The 14349-nt window shown below is 44.8% G+C and overlaps 1 protein-coding gene across 1 annotated transcript in view; it reads left to right on the top strand.

Moving 5' to 3' along the window:
• Positions 1-13739, top strand: part of camkmt (calmodulin-lysine N-methyltransferase) — a 178649-nt gene extending 164910 nt beyond the window's left edge. Inside the window, exons 12-13 of the mRNA XM_070444963.1 lie at positions 3170-3301; positions 12213-13739. Of these exons, the coding sequence (XP_070301064.1) occupies positions 3170-3301; positions 12213-12314 (234 nt within the window). The 3' untranslated portion in view covers positions 12315-13739. The remainder of the gene's footprint in view (positions 1-3169; positions 3302-12212) is intronic.
• Positions 13740-14349: the final 610 nt, after the last annotated feature.

A 14349-nucleotide genomic window follows, 5' to 3' on the forward strand; every position in this document is an offset into this window, starting at 1 on the left:
TACTGGGGGTGCAAGGAGCAGATAAATAATAAATACTGTATGGGATGAGGTAGGTTAATAGATGGCTGTTACAGATGGGCCGTTGTACTAGGTGCATGTGATCTGTCAAGTTGCTCTGACGCTGGTGCTTAAGCTAGTGGAGGGGAGATATGATCCTCCCCAGCTTTCCAGAGACTTTTTAGCAGTTCGTTCCAGTTCATTGGGCAGCAGGAACTGGAAGAAAGACGCCAAAGGAGGAATTGGCTTTGGAGGATGACCAGTGAGAATATACCTGCTGGAGCGCGTGCTGACGCAGTGGATGAATGCCATATGGTGACCAGTGAGCCTTGACGATACAGGCGGGCTTTAAACCTAAGCAGAGACTTGTAAGATAACCTGTATGCCCAGTGGGTTTGGCAACCCCGAGTAGTGAAGCGAGGGCCAACAACCGACAGCGTACAGGTCCCGCCCAATGGGGGTAGTGCTATGGGGCCTTTTTGGTGACCAAAACGGATGACCAACTGTGTAGACTAGCATCAGTTTGTTGAGTAGAGTTGTTGGATGCTAATTTATAGATTACTCAAACCTGAGGTCGTCAGCTACAAGGAAATGCATGGAAAACGTGCACAGAGACAACAACAACAAAAGCAATACCACGACATGTCAGCTAGACCACTGCCACCACTGATCGACGGAGAGTCAGTTAGAATCCAAGAGCATGGCCTCTGGAAGCCAGCAGTCGTCATCCAGCCAGCTGACACTGAACGTTCATATCACGTCCGCACCGCAGAAGGAGCGGTCACCTACTGAACACAAAAGAACAACACACTGATGAGATGAACTATTCCCCTGAAAGAGAACGTGATGGACTAAACACACACACACACAGCACAACATACACCATACTTACCTGCAGCACCACAAGAACTGTTGACTGACACAGAAGCATGCTCAGCATCATATCGCACAAGGTCAGGAAGAGAGGTCAAGCCCAGAGCTGTCCTAGACCTGTGAAATGTCAAAGGGTGWAAGCGGATCGCTGCCCTAAAAGAGTTCCAGACTGTAAACTTGTTATTGAAAGTTCACTTGAAATGCTTTGGTATTGTATTTGTTTGAAATGTTAAGATYTATTTCTACTGTGAAAGCTGAGTTGCTGAGAATCCCTTGTTTGAAAAGTAACAGTATGTTGGATCATTGTTTCAGAGTCTATGTTGATTCAGTTGGTGTAGTATGCAATATAAATGGTTACTTACCTTGAGTTCAAACTGCAGAGCATGTTTTCAAAAGAAACGCTTAGAATATGTAAACATTTTTKTTTTGTTTTAAAAGAAGGGGGYTGTAATATTCATATGTGTAAACATACTGAATTATAATTGGATGCATTTTACCGCCATATCATACTGTGCTATGATTGGTTAAGACAACCCAAATGGTTAGGTCATGGTCAGTTTGATCCTGGTTGGCGATACGTGAACATGCCAGGTATAGCTAGCTAATAAAGCGCTACGTTAAGAAATATCCTGTAGTACTGCATTTTATTATTTTGTACAAAGTGTGCAAAACAAGACAATGCTAACACGCTAACAGTTAGTAGGCCGGGGCTAAACAAGCTAGCAGTTAGCAGACCGGGGCTGGCAAGCTAGCAGMTAGTAGACCGGGGCTAGCAAGTTAGCCTTTGGGGGACGTCGCGATGGGGGTAAGTCTGTTTTTGCCTCTTCGTGCGGTGACGTCGATAGACCAGTCGTGGAGTTAGTAGGGTTCCAAGTAGCTCTAGGTAGCTAGCAGGCCTAGCAGGTTAGCAGAATGGGCATTCAGCGGGCATCGCGCCTGAGGGGCCTGTTGGAATCCTCGGGCAGATTATGTTGCTATTCCAGTCGTAGAGGATCGGCGTGGTTCTGGYGGTACTGTCGGTACGGGGCARGGATATTGTAGCCCAGGAGTGGGCTTGGGTGGTAGCACAGGAGCCCTGGCCGGGCTAGCTTCAMGCTAATTGGTGCTTGCTCCGGGATGGAAACGRTAGCCAGGAGTGGTCACCCGGGATTGCGGTTAGCTAGTTGCGAAGATCCAGATTAAAATGTTCAGAGTTTGCGGTAGGAATCCGTGGATATGGAGAGAAATAGGTCCGTTATGCTCTGGTTTGAGTCATGTTGCTCGAATGGGCGAGAGCTTTCCGAGCTAAAGGTTAGCGGATGACCGCTAGCAATGGTTTGCTAACTGTTAGCTGGCTAGKTTRAGTTGAGGGATTCCAGATCCGAAGTAAATATAAATACTTTAGAAAAAAGCAGATCCACGCCACATTGGGTGAGGCGAGCTGCAGGAGAGTATTTAGAYGTTGAGGTTTAGGAAAATATTTAAAAAAGATATGCGAAGAAAAAMATGTAAAAAGATATATACATGGGACACGACAGGACAAAAGACAAAGACGTCTGACTGCTACGCCATCTTGGGTACTTTTGTTAATGTAGATTGTTCATTCAAATATGTTAATGTAGATTGTTCATTCAAATGATTTMAACTGATGTGGCTCATGTAATGGAATGTATTTTTTGTAATGTCACTTGAGTTGAATCAACAAATCACAGGACATATTGATGGGTACACTTGCTGCTTTTACTTCCTGCTTTGCTCTTCTGTGTACACTCTCAATGGCCTCCAGTCCACCCATTATGCCATCATTGTCTTAAATGGGGACGCCCGTTATATATTAATTTTATGTATATGGAAGCCCATGCAGTCAGGAGCGGAGCAGAGGAGAAAATGTGCGTCTAATTCGAATCTTAATTGTTTGCTATTTGAACGGTTATTACGGAGACCGTGATCATTTGGCTGGCCAATTACCATCATCCAAAATTCCATGACAGTCACAACCCTAGCAAGCACATACATAAGCAGTTATAAATACACATTAACCTGATTCAGAAACATACCATTACACACGTAAAGTACAGGTGTACTTTTGAAATACATAGGTTTTTCAATTGTTTTTTAATAAATTGATAGACTGTGTATCTCTTTCTCTGTATCTCTCTCTGTCTCTCTCGCTCTCTCTTTCTGTTCTCTTTATCTCTCTCTGTCTCTCTCTCTCTCGGTCTTTCTGTTTCTCTCTCTCTCTCTCTCTCTCTCTCACTGTCTCGCTCTCTTTCTGTGTCTCTCTTTCTGTCTGTCTGTCTCTCTCTGTCTGTTTTTGTAGGGTACAGCCCTGGTGTTTGCCCCCACTAGAGGAGACACTCTGGGGGAGTTCTGTCAGCTGGCCGAGGGGACGGGGCTCCAAGTCTGTCGCTATGAGAAGTATGATGAACAGGTGTGGGATCTCCACTTAAAGGTGAGCGAGACGCCTGGTACTGGAGCTAGAGCCGTGTCTGACAGGCCCTGTCCTAACCCTGAAGAGAAATGTATTCTGTCCTCCAAACCCTTACAGGGAGCGGTCTCTTGTCGAAAAACATCAAGCGAAGGGTGCTGTCCAAAGTTTATAAGATGTAGGTAGCCCAGGATCTGAGTATAGTGCTGTAAAGGCCTTGCACATTGAGAAAGAACAATCTCTAGTGCAGTTGCTATATAATCTTAGTGAAAGAGAGAGCGAGGGAGAGAGAAAGAGGCAGTGTTAAGAGCAGCAGTCAGTGTCCAGCTGGTTAATGGAAGAGCGTGGGCGTGGGCGGCGCTTGGCGCGTGGTGGGCATGATGGCAGGCACACTGAGTGGCCCATTCAACTGCCTGGAACCGTCAGAATGGACCGGCCTACTGAAGGGTAAAAGGGTCTGTCAACAGGACTCGGTCTTTCGCCTCTCAGGGGTATTGTATCCTACAATGGAGGTCTGGAGTACTGCTGGTTTTATGTTATACCTGATCATTTATTGCACCCACCTGGTCTCCCAGGTCTAAATCAGTCCCTGATTAGAGCAGTGGAACTGGCTTTGAGGTCCAGATTTGAATTTGAGGTCTCTATTCTATGAGTGATTGAGCTGCAGCCTTTTGAGCTCCCACCATTCTGATGGGCTGTGGGCGACCAAGGACTGATAATAATAATGTATTGGATTAATTTAGCGACTTTCTACATACTGAGGTACTCAAAGTGCTTTACATACAGTAGTAAGCGGAAAACTCTCCTCTCTCTGACAGTCTGTGAGGTTACCTAGGCCATGAGAAAGTCATTTATACTAATGGTATAAATGGTTCAGTAGAGATTGAATGTGGTTGTGGTTAAAGCTTAAACACACCGGTAGGATTGTCAAACGTTTGCCTGGCAGCAGTACTTAGCATCTCTGAACCTAGTGTCGGCAGTCAATCTRTTTGGTGTTCACACAGCAAAGACTAAGTTGTCAGCCACTAAGCCTTGTTCAAATACTCCAAACCAGAAGGTGGCAGTAGCGTTGTTTGGCAATGCATGTCCGTGTGTGTTGCTTATGGTCTAGATTCCAATGTCAGCTAGCTGCGCTACTGTTGCTATTTTGCAGAAAGCCCTTGTTTATACTAGCCAAATAGCTACAGCTAGATAACTACCTAGCAAGATGACAAAGAAACAATTGAATTCACTCTCCATAATCCCATACTGCCAGTGCCAGCCCATAGTCAAATGTTTAGCTAGCTAACAAATTTTWGCATATTCKCTAGCTATCACAACATATCTAGCTAGCTTGCTAAGGACACTGCACTAACTTGGGAGTTTATACAGGCAGCTGTTTCATTTAAACTAGCTAATCCATTGTGATGAATTATAATGTCAATACTAGCTACAGTGGTTAGCTATCTTGAAGGAAGTATTTAGTGTTGTGTGCATGGCGTCTGTGCACTTAGGTAGCTACCATCCCATAACCTACATTGCATATGAAGTATGACTAGCTCATCCGTGGATGTATGAATAAATGCCCACTTTTTGTATTATTTGTTTTTGTTGGCTCCCCCACATGGGGGTTCGTGCTCTCTGATTGGGTGAAAGTCAAGTTGTTGGCCACTGATGGGCATTGTGATTCTACAAGTAGAAACAGTAGGTTTGTTGCTACCAGGTTGGCAGCAGGTACCGTTTTTGTTCTAGCAAGAGAAGGAACGGCCTCCCACTGTGATAAGTACATACCGGAAGTCTATCAGGAGGGAGATTATCGGTGTGTTTCATGCTTTAGACGGTTAAGGTTTGTTGTCTTTGTCTCTATGGCGTCATGACAGCTATAAATTATATAGAACGACGAAGTAACAGACAGACCTACTAGGTAATAGACAGACAGACAGTGGAATATAAAGTGGCACTTAGAAGCCCATTAGTCGGGGGATTAGCCAGCAGGGTGGGGCGGGGTCAGGTTTCTCTCCAATTAGCAGCCTGGTCCTGGGACTGACCTCTAGGTGGGACTTGAGTCAGGGTTCAGCAGTTAGGATGGGAAGATGCAACATTACAGAATGTTCAGGTAATGACCATGTTGTCAGGTGGGATGGGATAGTTAGTGTAGCAGGCAGCCAGTATCAGGCAGGTCCCCCGTGATCTAAGTCAGTATTCGACATCCATCCATATCTGAGGAAGTAAGGAGATGATGTGGAAACAGGCCACTAGGGGCAACAGTGAGCGCTTTTACCTTCAAGCAATGGACGGGGATGGTGGATGGGCATAAGCATCTGCCTCTAGTTCCAAAGGTGTTCGAATCCAGTGATAAAGTTATTTTTGATATTTGTGTTTTAAGCCTATCCCAAACCTTAACCCTTATTTGAACCATTCGGAGTTAATGCCTAACCTTAAGAATTKTGAGTGAGTTAATTACTAAACTTAACCTTGAAACGATACAGAGAAGTAACCAAACACTTCAAAATTTGAGGTTTGGAGCAACTTCGAAATTTGAAGTTTGAGAAACATCGATGAACGTCTAATTCTGACATGAGACTGAGAGCTTGTTGGCCAGTATATAGGGTGCCTCCCTTCATAACATGACACAGTATTTACAGTACCAGTCAAAAGTTTGGACACAGCTACTCATTCAAGGGTTTTTCTTTATTTTAAAAATGTTTCTACATTGTAGAATAATAGTGAAGACATCCAAACTATGAAATAACACATATGGAATCATGGAGTAACCCAAAAAAGTGTTAAACAAATCAAAATATATTTTAGATTTTAGATTCTTCCGTAGCCACCCTTGATGCCTTGATGACAGCTTTGCACACTCTTGGCATTCTCTCAACCAGCTTCACTTGGAATGCTTTTCCAACAGTCTTGAAACAGGTCCCACATATGCTGAGCACTTGTTGGCTGATTTTCCTTCACTCTGCGGTCCAACTCACCCCAAACCATATCAATTGAGTTGAGGTCGTGAGATTGTGGAGGCCAGGTCATTTGATGCAGCACTCCATCACTCTCATTCTTGGTCAAATAGCCCTTACCTGGCCTGGAGGTGTGTTGGGTAATTGTCCTGTTGAAAAACAAATCATTGTCCCAATAAGCGCAAACCAGATGGGATGGCATATCGCTGCAGAATGCTGTGGTAGCCATGCTGATTAAGTGTGCCTTGAATTCTAAATAAATCACCAACAGTGTCACCAGCAAAGTACCCCCACACCATCACACCTCCTCCATGCTTCACGGTAGGAACCACACATGCAGAGATCATCCGTTCACCTACTCTGCCTCTCACAAAGATACAGCGGTTGGAACCAAAAATCTCAATTTCGGACTCATCAGACAAAATTACAGATTTTCACCTGTCTAATGTCCATTGCTAGTGTTTCTTGGCCCAAGCAAGTCTCTTCTTCTTATTGGTGTACTTTAGTAGTGGTTTCTTTGCAGCAATTTGACCATGAAAGACTGATTCAATCAGTCTCCTCTGAACAGTTGAAGTTGAGATGTGTCTGGTACTTGAACTCTGTGACGCATTTATTTGGGCTGCAATCTGAGGTGCGGAGTATAAATTCATTGAAGTTACTCTAATGAACTTATCCTTTGTGCTAGAGGTAACTATGGGTCTTCCTTTCCTGTGGCGGTCCTCATGAGAACCAGTTTCATCATAGCGTTTGATGGTTTTTGCGACTGCACTTGAAGTAACGTTCAAAGTTCTTGAAATGTTCCGTATTGACTGACATTCTCTATGCTTATTTGAGCTGTTCTTACCATAATATGGACTTGCTATTTTACCAAATAGGGCTATCTTCTGTATACCATCCCTACCTTGTCACAACACAACTGATTGGCTCAATTGCATTAAGAAGGAAAGAAGTTCCACAAATTAACTTTTAACAAGGCACACCTGTTAATTGAAATGCATTCCAGGTGACTACCTCATGAAGCTGGTTGAGAGAATGCCAAGTGTGCAAAGCTGTCATCAAGGCAAAGGGTGACTACTTTGAAGAATCTCAAATATATTTTGATTAGTTTAACACCTTTTTTGTTACTGTATGATTACATATGTTATTTTATAGATTTGATGTCTTCACTATTATTCTACAATGTAGAAAATTGTTTAAAAAATAAAGATAAACCCTTGAATGAGTAGGTAGGTGTGTCTAAACTTTGGACCGGTACTGTACATGAATCCTCTATAGCCAGTAGATTCTCAGGTGCCAAGAACTCTTAACACACTCATTTTTTCACACACCACACACACACACACACACACACACACACACACACCACACACCAGACACACACACACACACACACACACACACACACACACACACACACACACACACACACACACACACACAGTCTCTCTCTCCACCACCTCCTCTTCATTGTGCCCTTGATGTACCTGAAGTTTGCTGGGGTCTTTGTTGGAGCCGGACCACCTACGGTGTCTCTGTGTAGATAATGATGGGAGACCAGAGGGGGTGGGATAGCTGAGTCAAGTGTCCCACTCCCATGGTCTTTGTGCAATTACACAGAGGTGTGTGTGTGTGTTTCTGTGTCTGTCTGTGTGTGCGTGCATGTGTGCGTGTGTGTGCGTGCATCATAAGGCCAACGCACACACACACAGGGTCAGCTGCTGTGTGTGGATATAGCGGCAGGCTGAAGTGGCCTCATCATATCAGAAAGTGATTAATTCTCCTCTGCTTATCTTCTGATGAACATTCTGCCCCCTGTGTGTCAGCTGATATATGTGCACGCAGGACACACACCACACACACCACTAAGACTTCTATCACACCCAGCAGATGACTTCAACACACACATGAACGCAGACGCACACACACACGCACACACAAACACCATAAGATACACAGCCTACAGGAAGAAGGTGGTCAGAGACTTAGCAGTGTGGTGCCTGGACAACAACCTCTCCCTCAAAGTTAGTAAGACCAAGGAGCTGTTGTCGACTATAGGAGGAAAAGGGGAGAGCAGCGACTGGGCTGTAGGGGAGCAGGTCGAGAGCTTCACGTTCCTTGGCGTCCACATCACTAAGGACTTAACATGGTCCACACCCACCCGCACAGTCAAGGAAAGGACACGACAGCTCTTCTTCCCCCTCAGGAGGCTGAAAATATTTGGCTTTGGGCCTCAGATCCTCCAAAAGTTCTACAGCTGCACCATAGAGAGCATCTTGACTGGTTGCATCACCGCCTGGTAGGGCAAATGCACCCCCCTCAACCGCAAAGCCCTACAGAGAGTGGTACGAACAGCCCAGTACATCACTGAGACTGAGATCCCTGACATCCAGGACCTCTATGTCAGGCAGTGTCAGAGGAAGGCCTYAAAAATTGTCAATGACTCCAACCACCCAAGTCATACTGTTCARTCTGCTATCGTCCGGCAAACGGTACCAGAGCATCGGCTCTCGGAACAACAGCTTCTACCCKCAAGCCATAAGATTGCTAAATAGCCAGGCTGCTAAATAGTCAATTAATTGTACCCAAACTATCTGTACTGTCTCTATCTTGCACTGACCCTATGTACACTCACTAGACTATATATACACACTCACTCACACACACTACATTGACACACCCACACACATTCACATACACTACATATGCACACACACAACACACACACGCATACTGACACAACACAAACACACACATACATGCATTTTACACACACKCATACACACACTTTTACACTCATCATTTGCTGCTGCTACTCTGTTCTTTATTTTATTCTTATTATTATCTATCCCTAATGGCCTAGTCACTTTACCCTGCCTTTATGTACATATCTACCTCAAAACCTTATTATTATCTATCCTAATGCCTAGTCACTATTACCCGCCTTTATGTACATATCTACCTCAAATACCTTTATTATTATCTATCCTATGCCTAGTCACTTACCCTGCCTTCATGTACATATCTACCTCAAATACCTTATATTATCTATCTAGATGCCTAGTCACTGTTACCCTGCCTTCATGTACATATCTACCTCAAATAACCTTATTATTATCTATCCTAATGCCTAGTCACTTTACCCTGCCTTTATGTACAATATCTACCTCAAATACCTTATTATTATCTATCCTAATGCCTAGTCACTTTACCCTGCCTTTAGTACATATCTACCTCAAATACCTTATTATTATCTATCCTAATGCCTAGTCACTTTACCCTCCTTTATGTACATACCTACCTCAAATACCTTATTATTATCTATCCTAATGCCTAGTTCACTTTACCCTGCCTTTATGTACATTACCACCTCAAATACCTTATTATTATCTATCCTAATGCCTAGTCACTTTACCCTGCCTTATGTACAACCACCTCAAATACCTTATTATTATCTATCCTAATGCCTAGTCACTTTACCCTGCCTTTATGTACATATCTACCTCAAATACCTTATTATTATCTATCCTAATGCCTAGTCACTTTACCCTGCCTTTATGTACACACCTACCTCAAAAACCTCATACCCCTGCACATTGATCTCTCTGTATAAAGCTCCATTCTAGTGTATTTTATTGTGTTAGTTATTTTATTATAATTGTTTAACTGCATCGTATTCGGCGCATGTGACAAGTAACATTTGATCTGATTTTTGATTTTACACAAACACTTCCAATCTGCTACGATGTCAAGTCCGACCAGCTGGTCTAATATGATGCAATAAGAAATGGGATGGTCCCTCAAATCACTATACACTAATACCAAGACCAAAATATATGCAGTCTGAAACTCTGCCAAACACGCCACTCTCAGACCTGAGCTTATAGGAAATGCACTGAGCTGTGTGGCAGAGTTTTACGGAGGTGAATGTTGTGGACGTAAGATATGGGTGTTAGCGGTGGGAAATGTGTGCGTATGAGTGTTGCTGTTAAAATTCTTTAAGAACCGTTCTCTAAGACCCCAAAGACCCTCAAATCTGCAAGCCCCCCTTGTGCATGCACACCCACACACACCCGCCCCCCCTGCAGCAGGCCTTCCCTTGTCTCTCCAGGATGAGCCAGTCTCACCAGTGTGGAGCAGGGAGACGGCTTCTTTTTAGCAGGGCTGCGTGTTATCCTCTTATCCCCACTGTTCTGGAATAGAGCGCGACCAGCTGGAGGACTGTAAGGAGCCTGATAATGTGATCTATTTTCTGCCCGCCGTCTTAATCTTGTTACTCAAATGGTTGTGAAGAGAGTCATGAATTTAAATTTTGCCCCCCACGCATTAACCCCTCTGTGTCCATATCCCTCTTTTCCTCTCTCTCTCTCTCTCCCAGCTGCCTATAAGCGAACAACCCCACCCCACCCACACGTCTCCTTCCCTTCTCTCTCTATCCACCCCATCCCTCGCTCTCTGTTACCCAATCCCACGAGAGACCACAGATGTCCGGTTCATCCTCCTCTCCCAGGAGCGCCTTCTCCTCCCCATTTCTCTCTGTCTCTCTCGCTCTCTCTCTTTTTCGCTCTCTCTGTCTCTCTCTGTCTCTGCGAAAAGCTATGGGAGGAATGAGGGAGGGATAGACAAGGACGGAGGGAGAAAAAAGCAGGGCGAAAGTGGCAATGAAATAAATGACTTGCATCTTGGCAGCAGCGCGATTAAAACGTAAGTCCCGATTTATCCAGCCACCCATGAAGCTGATTAGCAGTCTGTGATCAGGAGGAACAGCTTTGCTTGTTAAACTTTTCACCTCTGCGAGCTCGCCAGGGTTTTTCCTCCACCCCACCCCCCAACCACACCAACCCCACCATCCTCCTCCCAGGCCAGATTTGAATGTGAATGTGGCCGTCCGTCCTTTGCAGTTGGGCTTAGTGTTGGGAGGCTGGCCTTCCCCGCATACAGGCGGGTCACGGGTTCAACCACCGGCCGGTTACGTGGAGGGGTGTGCAGAGAGATAACACACATCAAGGACACGGGAGGGGTCTTATCTGTCCTCTCAAAAGCCAGGAGAGGGAGACTGAGAGGGAGACTGAGACTGAGAGGGAGAGAGGGGATATGTCTGCTGAAAGTAGCTGGTTGTTTTAGGAGTAGGGAGGGAGCCAGGCAGGGAGAGAAAGTGTTGGTTGGTACCACTGGGTCCCAGGTGAGAGGAAGGCTGGGAGATCTGGAGGAGGAGTACTGTCTGCGATGCGTCTGTGTCTGTGATATACAGTTTTGGGCCTTGGCGCTGTCACGAACACCACTACTTCCTTTAATAAGACATGCATTATATAGAAGTAGTAAAAGTAACAAAGATGTCATAAATGAGTCTATCAGAGGCCACTTCTTTTTTTCATGTTCTCTTATTCTCTGAACCTGTCGACTGGGGTTTCTGTTTGTGAGGGAGTTGATTTATATAAACGGATTTCACATTTTGTACAAAACTCACTTTCCTAAGTCCTGGCGTGGTGCAGACACCAATCAGCGATCTGATTGGCTGGGAAAGAGACCGGCTCCTAGACCCTCAGCGCCAAGTCAGCCGAGGTGGGCACTGGTCACCACCGGGACTTAGCCCATAGAGAGACTGTAGCTTATTGTGTAGTTCATTGTGGGCATGGAGAGGCAGTATGCTAGGGGGCATACTGTACATGCTGCACTCAGTCCCTTTGTAACTGAGAGAAGTGTGAGATAAGTACCTGGGAGAGAGTCACTGTAGACTGATCCACTGTTTAAGAGAAGTCAGCTGGTAGTATCTGGGCCAGTTAGTATCATCTGAAGCAGCAAACTTCTTCCACCCCCTCTGACCTCATCCTAACATGAAACTCCTGTGGTGTATTCACTAGGAACCAAACGGAACAAAACGGGCAGGGACGAGACCTACCACAATTTTTTCCAATAGAAACTCTAGTTTTCCTTGCGAAACTCAACTGTTTGCGACAGTTTGGACTAATGATTACACCCCTTTCCTGTGTYTGTTTCAGATGCAGATTGAAGGGAAGGAGGCATATGATGACAACATCCACTACCCTCTCCTCATCACCCTGACCCGAGGAGCCAGCCCCACCCATCTCCATCTCCTCTGAGACCCGGCTCACCATCCTCCCCTCGCTGCCCAGCCTCTTGCCAATCAGACTCCCAGGGTTAGGGTTAGCCCGTCTAGCTTCCTGGCAGTCCTGCACACCAGTACTTATGCCACTGTGTCCCTGGCTCACATAGGGGTCGCGGTTGATGAGATACAAGCTTGGGGATGAATTGTTTGATTTGTTTCCAGTTTATATTTCTTGTATTAACTCCACTCACACTGTGGTGAGTTCAGTATTACTATTACATAACATTACAGAATAGTTTTTTCTTGACTTTTGGAAGTTTTGTGGCAACGCTTTGAAGAGTGTGTGTTGTGATGACGACATGTTGTGTGTGGCTGAATCGGTCTCTGATCACTTGCGACCTTGTTACTGTGCAATACAACAATGTGCGATGTGCAAAACCGAATGGTGGAGATTTCAGGTTTCCCTCGCAGCCTCAATGAACTGAAGCATACATATAGAATCACTAGATAATGTTCTGATGCGCTAACCAAGTAGTATGCCAACAACGTTTATGTATATGGTCATACCGGACAGTATCTTTCACTAAAAGTCTATGATGAACTTTTCATTTATTAATCAACAGGGTTCAGGTCACTTCGATCCATGCCCAATACCCATCCGAACAAGTGTTTCTGAACGCACATCAAACTGAAAATGTTCTTCTGATTTGTCATCTATGCTCTGCAGAAGTGTCTTAAACCAAAGGTTACATGGCAGGGTTCCACAGAGTTGAATGGCGATATGTGGTTCACTGTGAAAAGTGCTTCTCAGCCAATACCTCTCTGGGGTTGAGTTTCCCAAAAGCTTCGTAGGACCCAGATCTTTAGTCCATTGCCTACAAAGCTTCCAATTGCCTCCAATGTATTTTCCGAGATCTTAATGCTGCGAAGCTTTTAAGAAACTCACACCTGGTCTCTTGCTCAATGCGCTCAGCTATATAAGCTAAGACCTTCTACACTGTCTCCAGCTGAAACTGTGTTACTGTGAGATTAACATGAACAACATGATTCCACAAACTCACTGCTATATTTGACGTTTGTCCATAAAACGCAAACATCAAGTATTATTTATACCCACCACTCAGCATTATGGTCTTCAGCTGGCTCTGGTCTACAGTTTGCTCTGACGCTGTGCTCTTTTACATCCACCAACCCGTACTCTAACCACAATTGTATTAGACATGGATTGATTGATTGTTTTATTAGAGTCTCAGGTGGTTTTAATAACTGTCCATTAAAAACATCTTGCTATATATTACAGTCCTCTGTGGCTACTTTTATAACTAATGTTCTGTTCTGTTTTAATAATAATACCCTCTGAAAATAACATTATGTCATAGTTGTTGTGATATAAAAGTTTTAACCCTTTTTGGACCCCAGGAAGAGTTCATGGGGATCCCAATAAATACAAAATATGGTAAGAACATGTCAAAGTTGTATTATTTTATCAAATGTGGTTGATTTGATTTCAACACATTTCACCTTGATCTCCTATTATGGGCCTATATAATTCCCTCCTTTCAGATGCTTGGATCAGTTGAAATGATACTCAACTCATACAATAACATTCTCTGCAGATCGTCGTCATCCTTCTTGGTTTTCTCAGACAGTGGTCCCTGCTCTCTAAGCCGCTCCCAGACAGGGTGCTGTTTTCAGTGCAGGCCACAGCCCTTCTCCAGACTACTCCTCCACAAAAATAATAGAGAGAGGGAGGGCAGCATAGAACAGCTAATCCTGAGGGCTGTGCTAGTCAGGCCGGTGCTGGGCTGCAGGGGTAGGGGGAATACAGGGGAGGGGCAAGCGAGCCCCCCTCGATCTCTCTTTTGATATTTTAAACAGGCCTGTTCTCTCCTCCCCACGCTCTGCCAGAGAGATTGAGAGAGGGAACGAGGGAACGAGAGAGAGAGAGGAGCAGAGAGAGAGAGAGACTGGGAGAGCTCCCTGCTCAACACAAGGGCCCCATTAACTTGACCACTTGCCCTTTGCACACAAAGCCTGGGACGGCCCCCTGCCCCTCCCACCCAATTATG

This window comes from Salvelinus sp. IW2-2015, linkage group LG8 (genome assembly GCF_002910315.2).
Source record: "Salvelinus sp. IW2-2015 linkage group LG8, ASM291031v2, whole genome shotgun sequence".
Lineage (NCBI taxonomy): Eukaryota > Metazoa > Chordata > Actinopteri > Salmoniformes > Salmonidae > Salvelinus > Salvelinus sp. IW2-2015.